Below are 23,704 nucleotides of genomic sequence, written 5' to 3'. Positions count from 1 at the left end.
ACACCTTTAACTCCTTCACTGCCACGGCTGAAGCCTCTGCAGCTGGCTGAGGAGGGACGGTGGCCCTGACCTGCTTCACCGCCGCAGAGTTTAGTTAACTTCCATTTATTGGTTGTTGTTGTTGTTGTTGTTATTGTTTGTTTCCCGTCTGAGATGCAGAAACGTCAAAATAAAAGACTCATTAAAGGGTTAACTCTCTCTCTCTCTGCAGCTTTCAGCCTGAAGCTCAGTGTCTCTCTACCACACCCAGAGGGGAGGGGTCTGTTACCATGACTACTGTGTGTGTGCAGAGAGAGAGTGTTAGTGTAGCTCGCTCTCTCATGTTTTTAAGGTGAAGTCATCTGGAAGGAAAGCTCTCTCTCCCTCTCTCTCCCCTGTTTGTGTGAATGTCTCTCTCCCTCTCTCTCCCCTGTTTGTGTGAATGTCTCTTGCCCTCTCTCTCCCCTGTTTGTGTGAATGTCTCTCGCCCTCTCTCTCCCCTGTTTGTGTGAATGTCTCTCTCCCTCTCTCTCCCCTGTTTGTGTGAATGTCTCTTGCCCTCTCTCTCCCCTGTTTGTGTGAATGTCTCGCCCTCTCTCTCCCCTGTTTGTGTGAATGTCTCGCCCTCTCTCTCCCCTGTTTGTGTGAATGTCTCTCACCCTCTCTCTCTCTCTCCCCTGCTTGTGTGAATGTCTCTCGCCCTCTGTGTGCTGTACAGGCTCCACTGACTGAATGCTGACCTTAAACCAACAGAAACAAAGTATAAAACATGTCACTGACTGCTGGTTCTTTGTTTGCTGGTCTGAAAGTCTGAGTCTGTGCTTTGAGGGAAACCGGACCAGGATTTGGTCAATCCAGAACTTCTGAGGCTGAATTGGTTTGAAATGTAAGAACACGTGAACACAGGTGTTCTCCTCGGCTGGTCATTACGTTGGTGGACCCTCCTCACGTGAGGGCCCTGTATACTCCGGCCCCCACACCGAGTCCTACACCTGTGGTAAGAAGCACGTGGAACACTGAAGCCACATTAGTGGAACCTTAGCGAAATTTGGGGGAACCAGGGGATCGTGTAAAAGATTTGAGAATGTATTTGTGGGACTTCAGTGAAAACAGGCTAGCTAGGAGAAACTCTGGGGTCACCCTAGGGGAACCTTAGTAGAACTCTGCAGAAATCCATAGGGGAAAGATGAGATAACAGAACACTAGGGGGAAATCAGAGGAGCTGCAGTAGGTAGAGGAACTTTAGAGGAACCTTGTAGTATAGGGGATGCTAGGGGAACCTTAGTGGAACTTAATAGAAACTTTATGGGAACCTGTAGACAGCTCAACCTTTCAGCCATTTGCCATTAGTGAAACCTTAGAGGAACCTTACAAGAACTATAAAGGAACCTTGGGGATGTGAATAGAACCTCAGAGGATCTTTACAAGACTCATTGGGAGGGGCATAGGAAAATGCAGGACCTAAGCAGAACCTCAGGGGAATCTTGGAGGAACTTTTGGGGGATGTTAGAGAAACCTCAGAAGGACTGTAAAGAATCATTAGTGGAACCTGAAGGGAACCAGAGGGGAACGCTACCTTAGTGGAACATTAGGGAAATGTTGGTTTAGGGTTGTGTCTCTGTTTACTAACTTTATTTATTAACTGTATTTAGAACCGTTCTTCAACAGAGTGTGTGCAGCAGCGTTGGAACACAGAGAACTGTTCTGCAGTAGGTCAGAGTGGAACAAGGTGGAAACAGGAAGAGACGCTCACATCATGGAATTCATACAAACACAATACAGTCATTACTCTGGAGTGCAGCGAGGGGGTTTCCTGATGTTCCTGAATAACACCTCGGTTCATTAAAGGAACCCTCCCGCTGCACTGCAGAGTAATGACTGCATTGTGTTTGAATGAATTCCATGATGTGAGCGTCTCTTCCTGCCTTTCCTGCGTCTATAGTACTTACTGTATGTTACTACGTCTACTGTATGTTACTGCATCTATAGTACTTACTGTATGTTACTACGTCTACTGTATGTTTCTGCGTCTATAGTACTTACTCTATTTTACTGCATCTACTGTATTTTACCGCGTCTATAGTACTTACTGTATGTTACTACGTCTACTGTATGTTACTGCGTCTATAGTACTTACTGTATGTTACTACGTCTACTGTATGTTACTGCGTCTATAGTACTTACTGTATGTTACTACGTCTACTGTATTTACTGCGTCTATAGTACTTACTGTATGTTACTACGTCTACTGTATGTTACTGCGTCTATAGTACTTACTGTATGTTATTACGTCTACTGTATGTTACTGCGTCTATAGTACTTACTGTATGTTACTACGTCTACTGTATGTTACTGCATCTATAGTACTTACTGTGTTACTACGTCTACTGTATGTTACTGCGTCTATAGTACTTACTCTATTTTACTGCATCTACTGTATTTTACCGCGTCTATAGTACTTACTGTATGTTACTACGTCTACTGTATGTTACCGCGTCTATAGTACTTACTGTATGTTACTACGTCTACTGTATGTTACTGCGTCTATAGTACTTACTGTATGTTACTACGTCTACTGTATGTTACTGCATCTATAGTACTTACTGTGTTACTACGTCTACTGTATGTTTCTGCGTCTATAGTACTTACTCTATTTTACTGCATCTACTGTATTTTACCGCGTCTATAGTACTTACTGTATGTTACTACGTCTACTGTATGTTACTGCGTCTATAGTACTTACTGTATGTTACTACGTCTACTGTATGTTACTGCATCTATAGTACTTACTGTATGTTACTACGTCTACTGTATTTACTGCGTCTATAGTACTTACTGTATGTTACTACGTCTACTGTATGTTACTGCGTCTATAGTACTTACTGTATGTTATTACGTCTACTGTATGTTACTGCGTCTATAGTACTTACTGTATGTTACTACGTCTACTGTATGTTACTGCATCTATAGTACTTACTGTGTTACTACGTCTACTGTATGTTACTGCGTCTATAGTACTTACTGTATGTTACTACGTCTACTGTATGTTACTGCATCTATAGTACTTACTGTGTTACTACGTCTACTGTATGTTACTGCGTCTATAGTACTTACTGTATGTTACTACGTCTACTGTATGTTACTGCATCTATAGTACTTACTGTGTTACTACGTCTACTGTATGTTTCTGCGTCTATAGTACTTACTCTATTTTACTGCATCTACTGTATTTTACCGCGTCTATAGTACTTACTGTATGTTACTACGTCTACTGTATGTTACTGCGTCTATAGTACTTACTGTATGTTACTACGTCTACTGTATTTACTGCGTCTATAGTACTTACTGTATGTTACTACGTCTACTGTATGTTACTGCGTCTATAGTACTTACTGTGTTACTACGTCTACTGTATGTTACTGCGTCTATAGTACTTACTGTATGTTACTACGTCTACTGTATGTTACTGCATCTATAGTACTTACTCTATTTTACTGCATCTACTGTATTTTACCGCGTCTATAGTACTTACTGTATGTTACTACGTCTACTGTATGTTACTGCGTCTATAGTACTTACTGTATGTTACTACGTCTACTGTACGTTACTGCGTCTATAGTACTTACTGTGTTACTACGTCTACTGTATGTTACTGCATCTATAGTACTTTCTCTATTTTACTGCATCTACTGTATTTTACCACGTCTATAGTACTTAGTCTATTTTACTGCGTCTACTCTATTTTACTGCGTCTATAGTACTTACTCTATTTTACTGCTTCTACTGTATTTTACCGCATCTATAGTACTAGTACATGTTAACATGTACAGCCTGTCTCTGTCCTCTCTGTTTAATGGGGTGGTGGCGCATAGATAAGATGTTTGCCTTTGGTGTGGGAGACCTGGGTGCGATTCCCCCTGTGAGACATCCACCATTCTGTCCCTGAGCAAGACACTTAACCCACACTTAACCGCTTTGGATAAAAAGCGTCAGCTAAATGAATAAATGTAATCTGGGTGATGTTTGTTGTTGTCACAGACTCCAGTTAGACGGTAAGTGCCGTGTTCCACATCTACCAGAAGAGTACCGGATGGAGTACAGGGCCCTCCAGGAGAGGCGTTCAGGGCCTCTCACTGCCCATGCTGAGAGTTTCACTGGAGAAAGGAGGAGGTGTGGAAGACTCGTCCTTTCTTAAAAAGAAGAGAAAAAGAAATAAAATCTTCTTTTCCATCCAGGAGAAGAAGAAGGAGCACCTGTCGGAGGCGACCGCCGCGCTGTGCTGGTTATTGCACTGTAGAAGAAGAAGCAGCTGTTTATGAATATCAGAGTGGATTCAGACAAGGACGATCAACAATGGATGCCGTTGTAGGGTTAGATAGTGGCATTAAAAAAGCCATTGTAAATAAAGAGGCAGCCGGAGCTGTGTTTCTGGACATTGAAGAAGCCTGGGACGGGCTTTGGAAGGAGGGGCTGCTAATTGCACTTCATGACGCTGGAATCGGAGGAAGAACGTTTAACTGGATCAAAAAATTTTTAACTCAGGCGATGGTGGGAAGCAAGTTCCCAGAGGAGCTGGAGAACGGAGCCCCTCAGGGTAGTGTAATAAGCCCACTGCTCTTTAATATACCAGTCAATGGTGTGTTTAGTAGAGTGGGGAAGGAATTCAGGTTCCCATTATTTGCAGATGATGGGGCCATCTGGAAGCAAGGGAGGAACCTCTCCTATATTTACGGCCAAACGCAAGCTACATTGGACAAAGTAAGTAAACGGGCTTTAAAATATCTAACACATGATATTTGGACATAAGAAGAAAATACGTTTCAGATCTATAATAGGGCTGCTGTCAGATGAAAGGATGACATGGAAGAGGCATATTAAGATGGTTTCCTTGAAAATAATGAATGTCCTGAGGTGTGTGGCTGGGTCTGACTGGGATATGTGAATCTATAATGATGATATTCAGAGCAATGATAACTGTGAAGAAACAGGAGAGATGCTGTTAGTAATGAGAAGACATAAACTTGGTTTGAAGTATTTAATGAAACTAAAAGAACGTGTGATGGAAATTTGATATTTTGCTGTGTTTACTGTTTCACCCTGCATGCTTCATCAGAATAGACCAGTGTTTCACTGGGTTAGGTCACCTGCTTCTTCACTGGCTATTTGTCTTACACTGTGCAGACTGTTTTGCACTCTGTATGTTGTCTGACCCTTTGCAAAGAATAAAACTCTTAAAAGACGTCTGGATTGGACTCTTTATTTCAGAAGACTCACTAAAGGACAGATTTCCATTTCAGACGGGATGGAAAACCACCAACAAAAAGCCTGCTGAGGCAGCATTGGGAGTTCATGGGAACAGCAAGAAGGATCAAAACAAACTTTACAGAAAAACTCAAATCTATAGCAGTAAACTGGTATCGTGAATTTGAATGCATGTCCTCCAGATATACCTTCATGGTTGATCCAAATGTTGACCTATATTTTATGGAAACAAGCAAAAGAAAGATGTCAGAGGCTGTAGCGAAGGAAATAAACGCCCGGATGTGTCAACTACGGGGAGGCCACCTACAAATCTACACTGACGGGTCAATCCGGATTACAGAAATAATAAATAGGTCAGTGACAGAAAAGTGGCAGAAATCATGGGGAAACGACAGGAAGGGGAGAAGGACCTGTAGAGAAAGGAAAAAGTGCCTTTAGATATAAGAGACGAGAGACTGAGGTTTGGGCTCTGGCTGGGAAGCATCCTGATGGAAAATGTGGAGACGAGGAAACAGTGAAGCGTGTACTAGTACATTTTAGGAAGTACTCTCGCCAAAGGAGGAAACTGTTTAGAGACCTGGGAGCAATTGGAGAAATATATTTAACACACGCACTCTAGTTAACTTAGATAGTTGGAACAAAATGAAGAAACTGATCGAGTACCTACATAAAACTGGTTTCTACAAAAGGATCCAGGCAAGCAGCGTTAAGATGTGAATAACGAACAGAGGAGGGCAGCAACACGCCGCAGGAGCGTCTAGGCTGCCGGAAACAAGAAGAAGAAGAAGAAGCAGCTGTTGTGGAAGCGATCAGCTGACTGATTGGAAGCTAAAGCTAACAGCGACTCTTCATCATCATCATCAACGGCCTGAAGACGTCTTCATCTCCCCGGAGGGAAACAACATGGCGTTCATCACAGCCAACTGGAACCCGCTGGGAGAAGCCTTTTATCGGTCAGTGTATCCCCGGAGTGTCGGTCAGGTACCAGCTGTAGCTACTGGATGCTAACTGCTAACGCTAGGTCCCTGCAGCGTGAACACAAGCTCCCGTCTGTTTTAACGGAGCGTTAGCTGCCCGTTAGCGTCCTGCTGGACACCTTTAAACGTCATATCACGGTGTGTGTGTGTGCGCGTCATTAACGGTTAGCAGCTACGTCCTGTTCGCAACAGGTGTGTTAACGTCATCACGTTTAATCCAACCCAGCAGGTGACGTCCTGCCAGCTGCTCTCAGGACCGCAGTTAAAGTCGCATCATTTTAAACGGAGTCTGGTGGGACAGAACTAAACGAGCTGACGTCAGCATCTAACGTGATGCACTGTGACGTAACGTGTTCGTTAACGTGTGTGTGTAATGTGTGTGTGTGTGCAGGAAGACGGAGCTGTACGAGATGAGCTGGACCCTGAAGGACGGTCTCAGAGACAGTCTGGTGGCTGCTGCTCCGTATGGAGGACCCATAGGTTCGCTGTTATTAACAACGAGAGTCGGGCGGAAATATACAAAACAATATAATATACACCTGTTCAGAGTGGGTGGTAATGCCTGTCTCTGTCTCTACACCTGTCTGTCTCTACCTGTCTGTCTCTCAGCCCTCCTCAGAGAACCCCTCAGACGTTCTCCCAGTTCCCGTCCTCAGCTGGAGATCTATTCTGCGTCGGGAGCCTCCATCACCAGCTTCCCGGTAAATCTTCAGTTCCTCGTTAACCAATCAGAGACAGTCCTCATTCACCTGGTCGTTACTGTTAAATCATGCCGGACTGTTTAGTGTTTAGTACTGCAATGTGTAGTAATCCCTCTGTCTCACCTGTCCCGTCTCACCTGTCAGTGGAAGAGCGGTCCTGTGGTCCATTTAGGTTGGACAGTCAATGATGAGCTGCTGTGTATTCAGGAGGACGGATCAGTGCTGATCTACGATCTGTTCGGGTCCTTCAAGAGACACTTCAGTATGGGACAGGTCAGTCTGTTAACTAGTTAACTAACCATTTCAGTATGGGACAGGTCAGTCTGTTAACTAGTCTTTTTACAAGTTAACTAACCACTTCAGTATGGGACAGGTCAGTCTGTTAACTAGTCTTTTTACAAGTTAACTAACCACTTCACTATGGGACAGGTCAGTCTGTTAACTAGTTAACTAACCATTTCAGTATGGGACAGGTCAGTCTGTTAACTAGTCTGTTAACCGGTTAACTAACCACTTCAGTATGGGACAGGTCAGTCTGTTTACTGGTTAACTAACCACTTCAGTATGGGACAGGTCAGTCTGTTTACTGGTTAACTAACCACTTCAGTATGGGACAGGTCAGTCTGTAAACTAGTCTTTTAACTGGTTAACTAACCACTTCACTATGGGACAGGTCAGTCTGTAAACTAGTCTGTTTACAAGTTAACTAACCACTTCACTATGGGACAGGTCAGTCTGTAAACTAATCTGTTTACAAGTTAGCTAACCACTTCACTACAGGTCAGTCAGTTAACTAGTCTGTTAATTGGTTAACTAACCACTTCACTATGGGACAGGTCAGTCTGTTAACTAGTCTATTTACATGTTAACTAACCACTTCACTATGGGACAGGTCAATATGTTAACTAGTCTATTTACATTTTAACTAACCACTTCACTATGGGACAGGTCAGTATGTTAACTAGTCTTTTTACTGGTTTACTAACCACTTCACTATGGGACAGGTCAGTATGTTAACTAGTCTTTTTACTGGTTAACTAACCACTTCACTATGGGACAGGTCAGTCTGTTAACTAGTCTGTTTACTGGTTAACTAACCACTTCACTATGGGACAGGTCAGTATGTTAACTAGTTTATTTACATGTTAACTAACCACTTCACTATGGGACAGGTCAGTCTGTTAACTAGTTTATTTACATGTTAACTAACCACTTCACTATGGGACAGGTCAGTCTGTTAACTAGTCTGTTTACTGGTTAACTAACCACTTCACTATGGGACAGGTCAGTATGTTAACTAGTCTGTTTACTGGTTAACTAACAACTTCACTATGGGACAGGTCAGTATGTTAACTAGTCTATTTACATGTTAACTAACCACTTCACTATGGGACAGGTCAGTATGTTAACTAGTCTTTTACTGGTTAACTAACCACTTCACTATGGGACAGGTCAGTCTGTTAACTAGTCTGTTTACTGGTTAACTAACCACTACAGGTCAGTCCATTAACTAGTCTGTTAACTGGTTAACTAACCACTTCACTACAGGTCAGTCTGTTAACTAGTCTGTTTACTGGTTAACTAACCACTTCACTGTGGGACAGGTCAGTCTGTTAACTAGTCTATTTACATGTTTACTAACCACTTCACTATGGGACAGGTCAGTCTGTTAACTAGTCTGTTTACTGGTTAACTAACCACTTCACTATGGGACAGGTCAGTCTGTTAACTAGTCTGTTTACTGGTTAACTAACCACTTCACTGTGGGACAGGTCAGTCTGTTAACTAGTCTATTTACATGTTTACTAACCACTTCACTATGGGACAGGTCAGTCTGTTAACTAGTTAACTAACCACTTCACTACAGGTCAGTCTGTTAACTAGTTAACTAACCACTTCACTATGGGACAGGTCAGTCTGTAAACTAATCTGTTTACAAGTTAGCTAACCACTTCACTACTGTCTATTTACATTTTAACTAACCACTTCACTATGGGACAGGTCAGTATGTTAACTAGTCTTTTTACTGGTTAACTAACCACTTCACTATGGGACAGGTCAGTATGTTAACTAGTCTTTTTACTGGTTAACTAACCACTTCACTATGGGACAGGTCAGTCTGTTAACTAGTCTGTTTACTGGTTAACTAACCACTTCACTATGGGACAGGTCAGTATGTTAACTAGTTTATTTACATGTTAACTAACCACTTCACTATGGGACAGGTCAGTCTGTTAACTAGTCTGTTTACTGGTTAACTAACCACTTCACTATGGGACAGGTCAGTCTGTTAACTAGTCTGTTTACTGGTTAACTAACCACTTCACTATGGGACAGGTCAGTATGTTAACTAGTCTGTTTACTGGTTAACTAACAACTTCACTATGGGACAGGTCAGTATGTTAACTAGTCTATTTACATGTTAACTAACCACTTCACTATGGGACAGGTCAGTCTGTTAACTAGTTTATTACATGTTAACTAACCACTTCACTATGGGACAGGTCAGTCTGTTAACTAGTCTTTTTACTGGTTAACTAACCACTTCACTATGGGACAGGTCAGTCTGTTAACTAGTCTGTTTACTGGTTAACTAACCACTTCACTATGGGACAGGTCAGTATGTTAACTAGTCTATTTACATGTTAACTAACCACTTCACTATGGGACAGGTCAGTATGTTAACTAGTCTTTTACTGGTTAACTAACCACTTCACTATGGGACAGGTCAGTCTGTTAACTAGTCTATTTACTGGTTAACTAACCACTTCACTATGGGACAGGTCAGTATGTTAACTAGTCTTTTTACTGGTTAACTAACCACTTCACTATGGGACAGGTCAGTCTGTTAACTAGTCTGTTTACTGGTTAACTAACCACTTCACTATGGGACAGGTCAGTCTGTTAACTAGTTTATTTACATGTTAACTAACCACTTCACTATGGGACAGGTCAGTCTGTTAACTAGTCTGTTTACTGGTTAACTAACCACTTCACTATGGGACAGGTCAGTCTGTTAACTAGTCTGTTTACTGGTTAACTAACCACTTCACTATGGGACAGGTCAGTATGTTAACTAGTCTGTTTACTGGTTAACTAACAACTTCACTATGGGACAGGTCAGTATGTTAACTAGTCTATTTACATGTTAACTAACCACTTCACTATGGGACAGGTCAGTATGTTAACTAGTCTTTTTACTGGTTAACTAACCACTTCACTATGGGACAGGTCAGTTTGTTAACTAGTCTATTTACTGGTTAACTAACCACTTCACTATGGGACAGGTCAGTATGTTAACTAGTCTGTTAACTAGTCTGTTAACTGGTTAACTAACCACTTCACTATGGGACAGGTCAGTATGTTAACTAGTTTATTTACATGTTAACTAACCACTTCACTATGGGACAGGTCAGTCTGTTAACTAGTTTATTTACATGTTAACTAACCACTTCACTATGGGACAGGTCAGTCTGTCAACTAGTCTGTTTACTGGTTAACTAACCACTTCACTATGGGACAGGTCAGTATGTTAACTAGTCTGTTTACTGGTTAACTAACCACTCCACTATGGGACAGGTCAGTATGTTAACTAGTCTATTTACATGTTAACTAACCACTTCACTGTGGGACAGGTCAGTATGTTAACTAGTCTTTTTACTGGTTAACTAACCACTTCACTATGGGACAGGTCAGTCTGTTAACTAGTCTGTTTACTGGTTAACTAACCACTTCACTATGGGACAGGTCAGTCTGTTAACTAGTCTGTTTACTGGTTAACTAACCACTTCACTGTGGGACAGGTCAGTATGTTAACTAGTCTATTTACATGTTTACTAACCACTTCACTATGGGACAGGTCAGTCTGTTAACTAGTCTATTTACTGGTTAACTAACCACTTCACTATGGGACAGGTCAGTATGTTAACTAGTCTGTTAACTAGTTAACTAACCACTTCACTATGGGACAGGTCAGTCTGTTAACTAGTCTATTTACTGGTTAACTAACCACTTCACTATGGGACAGGTCAGTATGTTAACTAGTCTGTTAACTAGTCTGTTACTGGTTAACTAACCACTTCACTATGGGACAGGTCAGTATGTTAACTAGTTTATTTACATGTTAACTAACCACTTCACTATGGGACAGGTCAGTCTGTTAACTAGTTTATTTACATGTTAACTAACCACTTCACTACAGGTCAGTCTGTTAACTAGTCTGTTTACTGGTTAACTAACCACTTCACTGTGGGACAGGTCAGTATGTTAACTAGTCTATTTACATGTTTACTAACCACTTCACTATGGGACAGGTCAGTCTGTTAACTAGTTTATTTACATGTTAACTAACCACTTCACTGTGGGACAGGTCAGTCTGTTAACTAGTCTGTTTACTGGTTAACTAACCACTTCACTATGGGACAGGTCAGTCTGTTAACTAGTCTGTTTACTGGTTAACTAACCACTTCACTGTGGGACAGGTCAGTCTGTTAACTAGTCTATTTACATGTTAACTAACCACTTCACTATGGGACAGGTCAGTCTGTTAACTAGTCTGTTTACTGGTTAACTAACCACTTCACTGTGGGACAGGTCAGTATGTTAACTAGTCTATTTACATGTTTACTAACCACTTCACTATGGGACAGGTCAGTCTGTTAACTAGTCTGTTTACTGGTTAACTAACCACTTCACTATGGGACAGGTCAGTATGTTAACTAGTCTGTTAACTAGTTAACTAACCACTTCACTATGGGACAGGTCAGTCTGTTAACTAGTCTATTTACTGGTCAACTAACCACTTCACTATGGGACAGGTCAGTATGTTAACTAGTCTGTTAACTAGTCTGTTTACTGGTTAACTAACCACTTCACTATGGGACAGGTCAGTATGTTAACTAGTTTATTTACATGTTAACTAACCACTTCACTATGGGACAGGTCAGTCTGTTAACTAGTTTATTTACATGTTAACTAACCACTTCACTATGGGACAGGTCAGTCTGTTAACTAGTTTATTTACATGTTAACTAACCACTTCACTATGGGACAGGTCAGTCTGTTAACTAGTCTGTTTACTGGTTAACTAACCACTTCACTGTGGGACAGGTCAGTATGTTAACTAGTCTATTTACATGTTACTAACCACTTCACTATGGGACAGGTCAGTCTGTTAACTAGTCTATTTACTGGTTAACTAACCACTTCACTATGGGACAGGTCAGTATGTTAACTAGTCTGTTAACTAGTTAACTAACCACTTCACTATGGGACAGGTCAGTCTGTTAACTAGTCTATTTACTGGTTAACTAACCACTTCACTATGGGACAGGTCAGTCTGTTAACTAGTCTGTTTACTGGTTAACTAACCACTTCACTGTGGGACAGGTCAGTCTGTTAACTAGTCTATTTACATGTTTACTAACCACTTCACTATGGGACAGGTCAGTCTGTTAACTAGTCTGTTTACTGGTTAACTAACCACTACAGGTCAGTCCATTAACTAGTCTGTTAACTGGTTAACTAACCACTTCACTACAGGTCAGTCTGTTAACTAGTCTGTTTACTGGTTAACTAACCACTTCACAATGGGACAGGTCAGTCTGTTAACTAGTCTATTTACATGTTTACTAACCACTTCACTATGGGACAGGTCAGTCTGTTAACTAGTCTGTTTACTGGTTAACTAACCACTTCACTGTGGGACAGGTCAGTCTGTTAACTAGTCTATTTACATGTTTACTAACCACTTCACTATGGGACAGGTCAGTCTGTTAACTAGTTTATTTACATGTTAACTAACCACTTCACTATGGGACAGGTCAGTCTGTTAACTAGTCTGTTTACTGGTTAACTAACCACTTCACTATGGGACAGGTCAGTCTGTTAACTAGTCTGTTTACTGGTTAACTAACCACTTCACTGTGGGACAGGTCAGTCTGTTAACTAGTCTATTTACATGTTTACTAACCACTTCACTATGGGACAGGTCAGTCTGTTAACTAGTCTGTTTACTAGTTAACTAACCACTACAGGTCAGTCCATTAACTAGTCTGTTAACTGGTTAACTAACCACTTCACTACAGGTCAGTCTGTTAACTAGTCTGTTTACTGGTTAACTAACCACTTCACTGTGGGACAGGTCAGTCTGTTAACTAGTCTATTTACATGTTTACTAACCACTTCACTATGGGACAGGTCAGTCTGTTAACTAGTTTCTGTCTGATGTTTTCAACAGGAAGTGGTCCAGAGTCAGGTCTTGGAAGCCAAAGTTTTCCACTCTCCTTATGGAACAGGTGTTGCCATTGTAACAGGCTCCTCCCGCTTCACCTTGGCAACCAACATCGATGACCTGAAGCTCCGGAGGTTACCTGAAGTCCCAGGTAAGACCTTTACCTTAACCTGTGCTTTCTCAGTCTATGGTTTCAAGTGTTGGAGGTAGAACAGATTCAGAGCGGCCTCTCTCTGTCCCTGTCCCCTATATATCTGTACCCGTCGGTTATCTGTCTCTCTGTTCTGTCCCTGTCTCTGTGTCCCTGTACCCGTCTTTTACATGTCTCTCTGTCCCTGTACCTGTCGGTTATCTGTCTCTCTGTTCTGTACTTGTCTCTCTGTCCTTGTCTCTGTGTCCCTGTACCCGTCTCTCTGTCTCTGTACCCATCTTTTACCTGTCTCTGTTTCCCTGTACCCGTCTCTCTGTCTCTGTACCCATCTTTTATCTGTCTCTGTGTCCCTGTACCAGTCTCTTGTCGCCTATAAATATATACCCCTCGGTTATCTGTCTCTGTGTCCCTGTACCCGTCTCTCTGTCTCTGTACCTATCTTTTATCTGTCTCTGTGTCCCTGTACCTGTGTTTTACCTGTCTCTGTCCTCAGGTCTGCAGGGGAAGCCATCCTGCTGGGTCGTCCTCACTCAGGACAGACAGACTAAAATCCTGCTGTCCAACGGACCTGAAGTCTACATGCTGGACAACACGTCATGTACTGCTGTGGTGAGACAGTTAGAGAGACAGACAGGTAGATAGAGGTTAGGCAGGTGGAGAGAGACGGGTAACTAACCTCACCTGTCTGTTTCAGTGTCCTCCAGGTCTCAGTCCTCAGGCTGGCAGCATTGTCCACATGTCTGTGTCTTTCAGCTATAAATACCTGGCTCTCTTTACTGATACTGGACACCTGTGGACAGGCTCCTCCCACCTCCAGGTGAGCTGCTCCTCTGTCCAATCAGCTGTTTGATGTGACCTGAGTGGGCGTGGTCTGTGTGGATGAGTGACAGGTGATTCTGTGTCTACAGGACAAACTGAGTGAAGTGGACACCAAAAAGTCGACACCTCCCAAACAAATGGTGTGGTACGTGCACCTGTCCGCCTGCCTGTCTGTCCGCCTGTCTCTGTCCACCTGTCTGTCTCTCTGTTTGTTTATCTGTTTGTCCGCCTGTCTGTCTGTCAGTCCACCTTTCTGTCTCTCCGTCCGCCTGTCTGTCTGCTTGTCTGTCTCTCTCTGTCCACCTGTCTGTCTCTCTGTTTGTTTATCTGTTTGTCCGCCTGTCTGTCTGTCAGTCCACCTTTCTGTCTCTCTGTTTGTTTATCTGTTTGTTCGTCTGTCTGTCTCTCTGTCCGCCTGTCTGTCCACCTGTCTGTCTCTGTCCGCCTGTCTGTCCGCCTGCCTGTCTACCTGTCCGCCTGTCTGTCCACCTGTCTGTCTCTGTCCGCCTGTCTGTCTAACTGTCTGTCTACCTGTCCGCCTGTCTGTCCACCTGTCTGTCTCTGTCCGCCTGTCTGTCTGTCTGTCTACCTGTCCGCCTGTCTGTCCGCCTGTCTGTCTACCTGTCAGACCCCAACCGGCCCGCAGTGTAGAGTAAAGACTACAACCTACCCACCCTCCTCTAATCAGTGCTCCTAGCTCCGCCTCCAGGCCCCTGCAGTGGACAGGTGTAGGTTTAGTCAGACCCACCTGGCCGCTTCCTCCCGAGACCAGCTCGCTGCCCTGGTTCTCTTCCACTTATTGATCCGGCTTCTCGTTCACGGCGGTGATGGCGCAGTGGGTAAGAGTTCAGGGTTCGAGTTGCGTAGGAGCCAGCTCCCAGAAGGAGGTCTGAGGTCCCGTGCGGGGGTCACTGAGTCATTTATCACAGATAATGTGTGTTTCATTCTAATTGGCTCTTTAGACTTAAAGGAACATGTTTTCCTGATGACCTGCGCCGTCCGCCATCGACACCATAATCATCGAAATGATATAAAATAAAGGTTTGAAATATCTCACTTTGTGATGTAATGAGTCTATAGAATATATTAGTTTCACCTTTAAGTTGAATTACTGAAATAAATGAACTTGTGCACGATAAGCTAATTGTTCGAGTTTCACCTGCGTGTACGCTGATGGCTGTGTCGGCACAGCCCTCATCTATGCCCCATTTATTTATTTATATCTCCGCTCAGATCACAGCTCGAGCCCCGCCTGGGTTCAGTCCCCACTGTGACCCGTCCACCAGCGTGTCCCCCTCGCTGCTCCAGAGGCGGGCCACCTCGGACAGCAGCTGGGAGTCGCTCTGGATAAAGGCGTCCGCAGAATGAGTAAATGTCGTGGCGTGAGTTTTTCACGTGCTGCTGCATCGTGGATTCGTCCCTGGAAGTCCCACAAACTGCGATGCAACAATCGCAGCAGAGTGTTTTTGAACTGTTGGGCAGAACAAACCGAGTTTCTTTTTCTGCTCGTTGAACTTTGTTGGAGATTTCAGAACATCAGTATTTTGAGCCTGTTCCTTGCTGGGTTAAATTCTGAAGGGCCCGGTAGAAAACCAGCGCCTCAGTCCCCAGATTGTCGTCCCCTGTCTCACCTATGTACCTGTCTGTCTTTGTCTAACACCGTTTAACTGTCTGTTGGTCCATGAACCTGTCTGACCCTCTACCTGTCCAGGTGTCGCAGACCGAAGAGCCAGCAGCCGTCTGTGGTGCTGATGTGGGACAGACTGCTGATGGTGGCCGGAGCCTATAACGACACCATCCAGTATCCTTTAAACCGGCTCAGACTGGGGCAAACCGAAACTGTGCCTGACCTGGACTCACATGCGTTTCTGCGATCGTCTGTAACGATCAGCTGTTCGGCCGCTCGCACGTGGCCGTTAAACAGGAAACATGAAACGGCCGAACGTCACACGGTGTAACGTAACGTTACCATGACGGCAGCGGGGCAGAAATTTAACGGACTGCGTGTCCTCGCGCTGATAACGCGCCGTGCTCGCGTGGAGAGACAAAGCGCTCCGGGATGCTTTGGCTTCACGTGCTCGTGCACAACAGCTGTGCGGCCGTGAAGCCGTTTCCTGTTCAGAGCTTAGAGAGCAGCTCGCTGTTGACGTCGAAGGCGCGGTCTTGTATCTGCAGCTTGTCCAGGGACCAGATGCAGCGATGTATTGTTGTTATCGATTGCGTTGACGAATCGCCCCAGCTCTAGTCCAGCGTTAGACAGATCCACCTGAGCAGGAATGAGCTGAGCTTAATGGGAGGAGCCAAGGCGGGGCATGTGGCTTGGTTGGTGTCCTCCAGGGGCACGTTGGTGTGGATTCAGGTTTGAACCTTGACCCTTGACCTCAGGTTCCCCATAGAGGATCACTGTGTTTTAGTTGGAGAGCTGGACGGAGTTCGGATCATCAGCTCAACCAATCAGGAGCTGCTTCAGGAGGTTCCTCTGGTCTGTCAGGACATTTTCAAGATCGCCTCCATGGCTCCCGGAGCTCTGCTGCTGGAGGCCCACCGGGAGTACGAGGTAAGAACCTGTCTGAACAAAGGAGCGATGGTCCGAAGTGGTCTCGCTGCAGGTCTCCCCCATTTCTGTCTTTGTGTGTTTGTGTAGAAGTCGAGTCAGAAGGCCGATGAGTACCTGAGGGAGATCAAGGAGCAAAGCATGCTGGGAGAAGCAGTCAGACAGTGTGTGGAAGCAGCAGGACACGAATACGACACCAACACCCAGAAATCCCTGCTGAGGGTGAGAACTTAGTCCTACTGTACAAAAATGGAGCCAAAATGTTCCGGTACAATGACACAGAACAAACACACTGATACAGAACACTGTTTATTCTGTACCAGTGTTCTGTGGTTCTGTCTCAGTGTTCTGTGGTCTAATGTGTTTTCTGTGTCAGTGTTCTGTGGTTCTGTACCGGTGTTCGTTGGATCTGGGTCAGTGTTCTGTGGTTCTGTCTCTGTGTTTTGTGCTTCTCTCTGTGTTCTGTGACACAGAACCATCACTGGTACAAACCATCGCTGGTACAAACCAGTGTTCTGTGAGTGTTCTGTGGTTCTGTCTCAGTGTTCTGTCAGTGTTCTGTGGTTCTGTCTCAGTGTTCTGTGGTTCTCTCTCGGTGTTTTGTGGTGTAACGTGTGTTCTATACCAGCAATCTGTGGTTCTATGACAGTGTTCTGCGGTTTTGTCTCAGTGTTCTGTATCAATGTTCCGTGGTCCTTCTCGGCGTTCTGTGGTCCTGTCTAGGTGTGCTGTAGTTCTGTACCAGTGTTCTGTCTTGGTGTTCTGTGGTTCTGTACCAGTGTTCTGTCTTGGTGTTCTGTGGTTCTGTACCAGTGTTGTGTGTCAGTGTTCTGTGGTTCTGTCTCTGTTCTGTGGTGCAACCTGTGTTCTGTACCAGCGTTCTCTGTCAGTGTTCTGTGGTCCTGTCTAGGTGTGCTGTAGTTCTGTCTTGGTGTTCTTTGGTTCTGTACCAGTGTTCTGTGGCTCTGTACCAGTGTTGTGTGTCAGTGTTCTGTAGTGCAACGTGTGTTTTGTATCAGTGTTCTGTCTCAGTGTTCTGTGGTTCTCTGTCAGTGTTCTGTGGTTCTCTCTAGGTGTTTTGTGGTGTAACGTGTGTTCTATGCCAGCAATCTGTGGTTCTGTGACAGTGTTCTGCGCTTTTGTCTCAGTGTTCTGTATCAGTGTTCCATGGTCCTTCTCGGCGTTCTGTGGTCCTGTCTTGGTGTTCTGTGGTTCTGTACCAGTGTTGTGTGTCAGTGTTCTGTGGTTCTGTCTCTGTTCTGTGGTGCAACCTGTGTTCTGTACCAGCGTTCTCTGTCAGTGTTCTATGGTTCTCTCTTGGTGTTTTGTGGTGTAACGTGTGTTCTATACCAGCAATCCGTGGTTCTGTGACAGTGTTCTGCGGTTTTGTCTTAGTGTTTTGTGGTGTAATGTGTTCTGTACCAGTGATCTCTGGTTCTGTACCAGTGTTCTGTGGTGCTTTCTCTGTGTTCTGTGGTCCTGTCTAGGTGTGCTGTAGTTCTGTCTTGGTGTTCTTGGTTCTGTACCAGTGTTCTGTGGCTCTGTACCAGTGTTGTGTGTCAGTGTTCTGTGGTTCTCTGTCAGTGTTCTGTGGTGCAACGTGTGTTTTGTATCAGTGTTCTGTCTCAGTGTTCTGTGGTTCTCTGTCAGTGTTCTGTGGTTCTCTCTTGGTGTTCTGTAGTGTAACTTGTGTTCGGTCTGTGTTCTGTGTCACTGTTCTGTGGTTTTGTACCAGTGTTCGTTGGATCTGGGTCAGTGTTCTGTTCAGGTTCAGGTTCCTTTATTTATACCCGTAGGTAAATTATGTTCCAGAGAATAAGTTTAGGCAATTTCTCAACCATATAAACGATAATACACCATACAAACAGAACAAGACACTAAAATCACACTAAAACAATCTACTCCATCTTAATACTATTCATAAAACGAATCCCTACGGGAACAAAGCTGTTTTTTATAAAGTTTTGTTGTACACCGCAGTACTCTAAACCGTCGGTTGGACGGCAGATACTGGAACTCATAATACAGCGGATGGAGCTGGTCACTCAAAACTGAAATACTCATGCACTGTACCTGCCTAGTATACAGCGAGGCTGGGTCCAGTAGTGGTTCCCCAGTCAGCCTACTGGACCTACTATTTCATGATCTGGTTAATAGAGTTCCGACTCTTTAACGTTAAGTTCCAGAAAAAAGGAGAGTACGGATTCAATAAAAGCATGATAAACATCATCAACAGTGTTTTCTCAATTTGAAATTGACAGTTTCCTTAAAAAGAACAGACTTTTTACACCCTTTCACAGTTGGCTTCCAAACTCAGAATGAATCAATGATTGTCCCAAGGTATTTGTAAGATTGCACACACTCCACTGTTTCACCCTTAATGGATGTGACTTCATGCATATAGACATTCCTTCTGAAATCAATAACCATATGCTTGGTCTTCAGTACATTTAAACGAAGGTGAGACTCCTCACACCGCTCAACAAAATCATTAATAATGGGTTCGTGAACGTTCTCGTTATTCTGAAGCAGACTGACAATTACAGTGTCGTCTGCGTATTTCAAAACCACACGATTTTCCAAATGACTATGGCACATATTTGTGTAGAGAATAAACAGTAGTGGAGAAAGTACACATGCTTGTGGTGAACCAGTGGAGGAAGTAACCTGTGCAGAGATTGTGTTGTTTATTTTCACTCTTTGTGTTCTCTATTAAAAAATTAAAAAATCCATCCGACTAAATTATTACTCAGTTTGAACTGTTCTAAAAGTCTCCTTACTAGAATGTGAGGTTGAATCGTATTAAACGCAGAGGAAAAATCTACAAATAGAAGCCTTGCATGAGACCCCTTCCCCTCCAGATGTTTCAAAAGCAGATGTATCAAGGTGACCGTTGCATCCTCTACACCTCTTTTTGATCTATAAGCAAACTGCATTGGATCATCTTTAATATCTCAGATCTCACAAATCTTTCAAAAATGTTCATTAAAAAAGATGTAAGAGCCACTGGTCTTAAGTCATTTAATATCTTTGGACAACTAACTTTCGGAACTGGGACAATCATTGCATCCTTCCACACCTTTGGAACATGCTGTACTTTCATGGACTTATTAAAAATGCTCAACTCTTTTGCACAAGACTTGAGTACCCGGCCACAAATATTATCAGACCCACATCTCTTATTTACTCTAACTGGGGAAAAAAGGCCCTTTCCACCTCCTTTTGGTCTATACAGAAATGCTGGCTCTCCTCAAGCTTGTGACGCCAGTCCTGGAGTTCCTCACTAAAAGCAGATGTATCAAAACGATTATAACAACTATTTAAGGCATTTGCACATTCAAATTTCGAATTGTATTGTGCTTTGAACTACCATACCCTAATATAGCTTTGATACTGGACCAGGCTGAATCAAATTTATTTTCAGCCATTTGACTCTCTAATCTCACTTGATAATTCTTTTTTGCCTTTAGGATTTCTACTTTCAACCCCCTAGTGGCCGCTTGTTTGTGTGAATCAGTAAATTCATCTAGTTTAAAGACCCGTCTCTTAGATTCTATACTGGATTTAACAGATTTGGTTATCCATGGTTTGTTATTTGGATAGATTTTGACTGTCTTACTAGGAATTATCATATACCTACAAAAAGCAACATGGGAACAGGTCATTACCACAGCTTTCTCTAAACATATTCCAGTCCGTGCAATCATAACACTCTTGTAAACAGAGCACAGATTCCTCAGTCCAGACCTTTACATCCTTTGTTTGCGCCTTCTCTCTCCTTAAAACAGTCAATAAAAACACACAGTTGTGGTCAGCCGAGCCCAAAGGAGGCAATGGAAGTGATTTGAAGGCGTCCTTTACTGTTCCGTAGCACAGATCAAGTGTTTTATTCCGTCTGGTTGGGCAAGTGATGTATTGATAGTAATGTGGAAGTGCTTTTTTCAGTGACACATGGTTAAATCACCCAATACCAAACTCGCTCAGTGATTTCGACTGTAGTTTTTGTACCACCTCAGAAATGGTACTAGTGGCAGAGACGGCATCTGCCTTTTGGATGGATATACACCACAGTCCTAAAAATTTGTGGAAACTCACAAGGCAAATAAAACGGACGTAGTGATACTGTTAAAAGTTCGACATTCGAAGTGCAAATCTGTTCTCGAACAGTCACAGCACTACAATATTGTTTGTTAACATACAAACATACCCCACCGCCCTGTTTTTCCCCATCACTTCAGCATCACGATCCAAACGAAACGGTGTCCCAAATCCATCGATGCACAGGTCTGTGTCTGAGTCCTGCTCATTGAGCCATGTCTCCGTAAAGGCCAAGATGCCACAGGTTTTAAAATCCTTCTGGAATCGGACATACCCCTGAAGTTCATCCGTTTTATTCCTCAAGGACTGAACATTCCCCACGATCACCGAGGGCAGAGGAATCCGGGACAGACGTTGTTTCCTCAGGCGTAACTTTACACCACCTCGCTTTCCCCGCTTCTTTCTCTTTCCTTCGGTTTTTCCAATTTTTCACATGGCTGTCTCAAAATAAAGTCCGAAAGCTGTGGGACAAAATCCACCATGCGCATCGAACGCGCACAGTTTAACTGCAGCAGCACCTCTCTTGAGTAGTGCAACCGGCTTTGCCCGTCAAATTCATTAGAATCACAAACACGCCATAAAGTCCACAAGACACTGAGATAAAATAGGCAAAATAGATCCATCCTTGCGCAAGCCCCTTCCCGTTGGAACAATTTGAATAAACTTTAAAGCATAAAACTAAAAAAGAACATAAAACACAAGGACATGAGAACGCCAAACGTTTCACTGCCAGTCGCTGTGTGCGCATGCGCCCAAAAATCAGTGGTTCTGTACCAGTGTTCTGTGTCCGTGTTCTGTGGTTCTCTATCAGAGTTCTGTGGTGTAATGTGTGTTCTGTACCAGTGTTCTGTGTCAGTGTTCCGTTGTCCTTCTCGGCATTCTGTGGTCCTGTCTCGGTGTGCTGCATTTCTTTTAAGGTCCTGTCTTGGTGTGCTGTAGTTCTGTCTTGGTGTTCTGTGGTTCTCTCTCGGTGTTCTGTGGTGCAACATGTGTTCTGTATCAGTGTTCTGTGGTTCTGTACCAGTGTTCTATGTCAGTGTTTTGTGGTCCTGTCTCGGTGTGCTGTAGTTCTGTCTTGGTGTTCTGTGGTTCTGTACCAGTGTCTTGTGGTGTAGCGTGTGTTCTGTACCAGTGTTCTGTGGTTCTGTACCAGTGTTTTGTGGTGTAGCGTGTGTTCTGTACCAGTGATCTGTGGTTCTGTACCAGTCTTCTGTGTCAGTGTTGTGTATTTCTGTCTCGGTGTTCTGTGGTTCTGTACCAGTGTTCTGTCTCTGTGTTCTGTAGTCCTGTCTCAGTGTGCTGTAGTTCTGTCTTGGTATTCTGTGGTTCTGTACCAGTGTTTTGTGGTGTAGCGTGTGTTCTGTACCAGTGTTCTGTGGTTCTGTACCAGTGTTTTGTGGTGTAGCGTGTGTTCTGTACCAGTGATCTGTGGTTCTGTACCAGTGTTTTGTGGTGTAGCGTGTGTTCTGTACCAGTGATCTGTGGTTCTGTACCAGTCTTCTGTGTCAGTGTTGTGTATTTCTGTCTCGGTGTTCTGTGGTTCTGTACCAGTGTTCTGTCTCTGTGTTCTGTGGTCCTGTCTCAGTGTGCTGTAGTTCTGTCTTGGTATTCTGTGGTTCTGTACCAGTGTTTTGTGGTGTAGCGTGTGTTCTGTACCAGTGTTCTGTGGTTCTTTACCAGTGTTTTGTGGTGTAGCGTGTGTTCTGTACCAGTGATCTGTGGTTCTGTACCAGTGTTTTGTGGTGTAGCGAGTGTTCTGTACCAGTGTTCTGTGGTTCTGTACCAGTGTTTTGTGGTGTAGCGTGTGTTCTGTACCAGTGATCTGTGGTTCTGTACCAGTGTTTTGTGGTGTAGCGTGTGTTCTGTACCAGTGTTTTGTGGTGTAGCGTGTGTTCTGTACCAGTGTTCTGTGGTTCTGTACCAGTGTTTTGTGGTGTAGCGTGTGTTCTGTACCAGTGATCTGTGGTTCTGTACCAGTGTTTTGTGGTGTAGCGTGTGTTCTGTACCAGTGATCTGTGGTTCTGTACCAGTCTTCTGTGTCAGTGTTGTGTATTTCTGTCTCGGTGTTCTGTGGTTCTGTACCAGTGTTCTGTCTCTGTGTTCTGTGGTCCTGTCTCAGTGTGCTGTAGTTCTGTCTTGGTATTCTGTGGTTCTGTACCAGTGTTTTGTGGTGTAGCGTGTGTTCTGTACCAGTGTTCTGTGGTTTTTTACCAGTGTTTTGTGGTGTAGCGTGTGTTCTGTACCAGTGATCTGTGGTTCTGTACCAGTGTTTTGTGGTGTAGCGAGTGTTCTGTACCAGTGATCTGTGGTTCTGTACCAGTCTTCTGTGTCAGTGATCTGTGGTTCTGTACCAGTGTTCTGTGTCAGTGTTCTGTGGTTCTGTACCAGTGTTTTGTGGTGTAGCGTGTGTTCTGTACCAGTGATCTGTGGTTCTGTACCAGTCTTCTGTGTCAGTGTTCTGTGGTTCTGTACCAGTGTTTTGTGGTGTAGCGTGTGTTCTGTACCAGTGTTCTGTGGTTCTGTACCAGTGTTTTGTGGTGTAGCGTGTGTTCTGTACCAGTGATCTGTGGTTCTGTACCAGTCTTCTGTGTCAGTGTTCTGTGGTTCTGTACCAGTGTTTTGTGGTGTTGCGTGTGTTCTGTACCAGTGTTCTGTGGTTCTGTACCAGTGTTTTGTGGTGTAGCGTGTGTTCTGTACCAGTGTTCTGTGGTTCTGTACCAGTGTTTTGTGGTGTAGTGTGTGTTCTGTACCAGTGATCTGTGGTTCTGTACCAGTCTTCTGTGTCAGTGATCTGTGGTTCTGTACCAGTGTTCTGTGTCAGTGTTCTGTGGTTTTTTACCAGTGTTTTGTGGTGTAGCGTGTGTTCTGTACCAGTGATCTGTGGTTCTGTACCAGTGTTTTGTGGTGTAGTGTGTGTTCTGTACCAGTGAT

At 43.8% G+C, this 23,704-nt stretch overlaps 1 protein-coding gene across 2 annotated transcripts in view; it reads left to right on the top strand.

The window, feature by feature from the left end:
• The first annotated feature begins 6,021 nt into the window (after positions 1 to 6,021).
• The window catches only part of vps16 (vacuolar protein sorting 16 homolog), a 28,904-nt gene continuing 11,221 nt past the window's right edge, over positions 6,022 to 23,704 (top strand). For both annotated transcript variants that reach the window (XM_038712235.1, XM_038712149.1), the window contains exons 1-11: positions 6,022 to 6,194; positions 6,610 to 6,698; positions 6,828 to 6,919; positions 7,064 to 7,192; positions 13,158 to 13,302; positions 13,796 to 13,911; positions 13,997 to 14,119; positions 14,211 to 14,266; positions 15,833 to 15,922; positions 16,507 to 16,678; positions 16,766 to 16,897. In XM_038712235.1, coding sequence (XP_038568163.1) covers positions 6,145 to 6,194; positions 6,610 to 6,698; positions 6,828 to 6,919; positions 7,064 to 7,192; positions 13,158 to 13,302; positions 13,796 to 13,911; positions 13,997 to 14,119; positions 14,211 to 14,266; positions 15,833 to 15,922; positions 16,507 to 16,678; positions 16,766 to 16,897 — 1,194 coding nt within the window. In that variant the 5' untranslated portion in view covers positions 6,022 to 6,144. The remainder of the gene's footprint in view (positions 6,195 to 6,609; positions 6,699 to 6,827; positions 6,920 to 7,063; positions 7,193 to 13,157; positions 13,303 to 13,795; positions 13,912 to 13,996; positions 14,120 to 14,210; positions 14,267 to 15,832; positions 15,923 to 16,506; positions 16,679 to 16,765; positions 16,898 to 23,704) is intronic.

This window comes from Micropterus salmoides, unplaced genomic scaffold (genome assembly GCF_014851395.1).
Source record: "Micropterus salmoides isolate LMB-PRFRI ecotype aquatic unplaced genomic scaffold, ASM1485139v1 Ms_hic_scaffold_1, whole genome shotgun sequence".
Taxonomy (NCBI): domain Eukaryota; kingdom Metazoa; phylum Chordata; class Actinopteri; order Centrarchiformes; family Centrarchidae; genus Micropterus; species Micropterus salmoides.
Note: the sequence above shows the minus strand (reverse complement) of the source record. Positions and strands in the feature narration are given on the sequence as shown.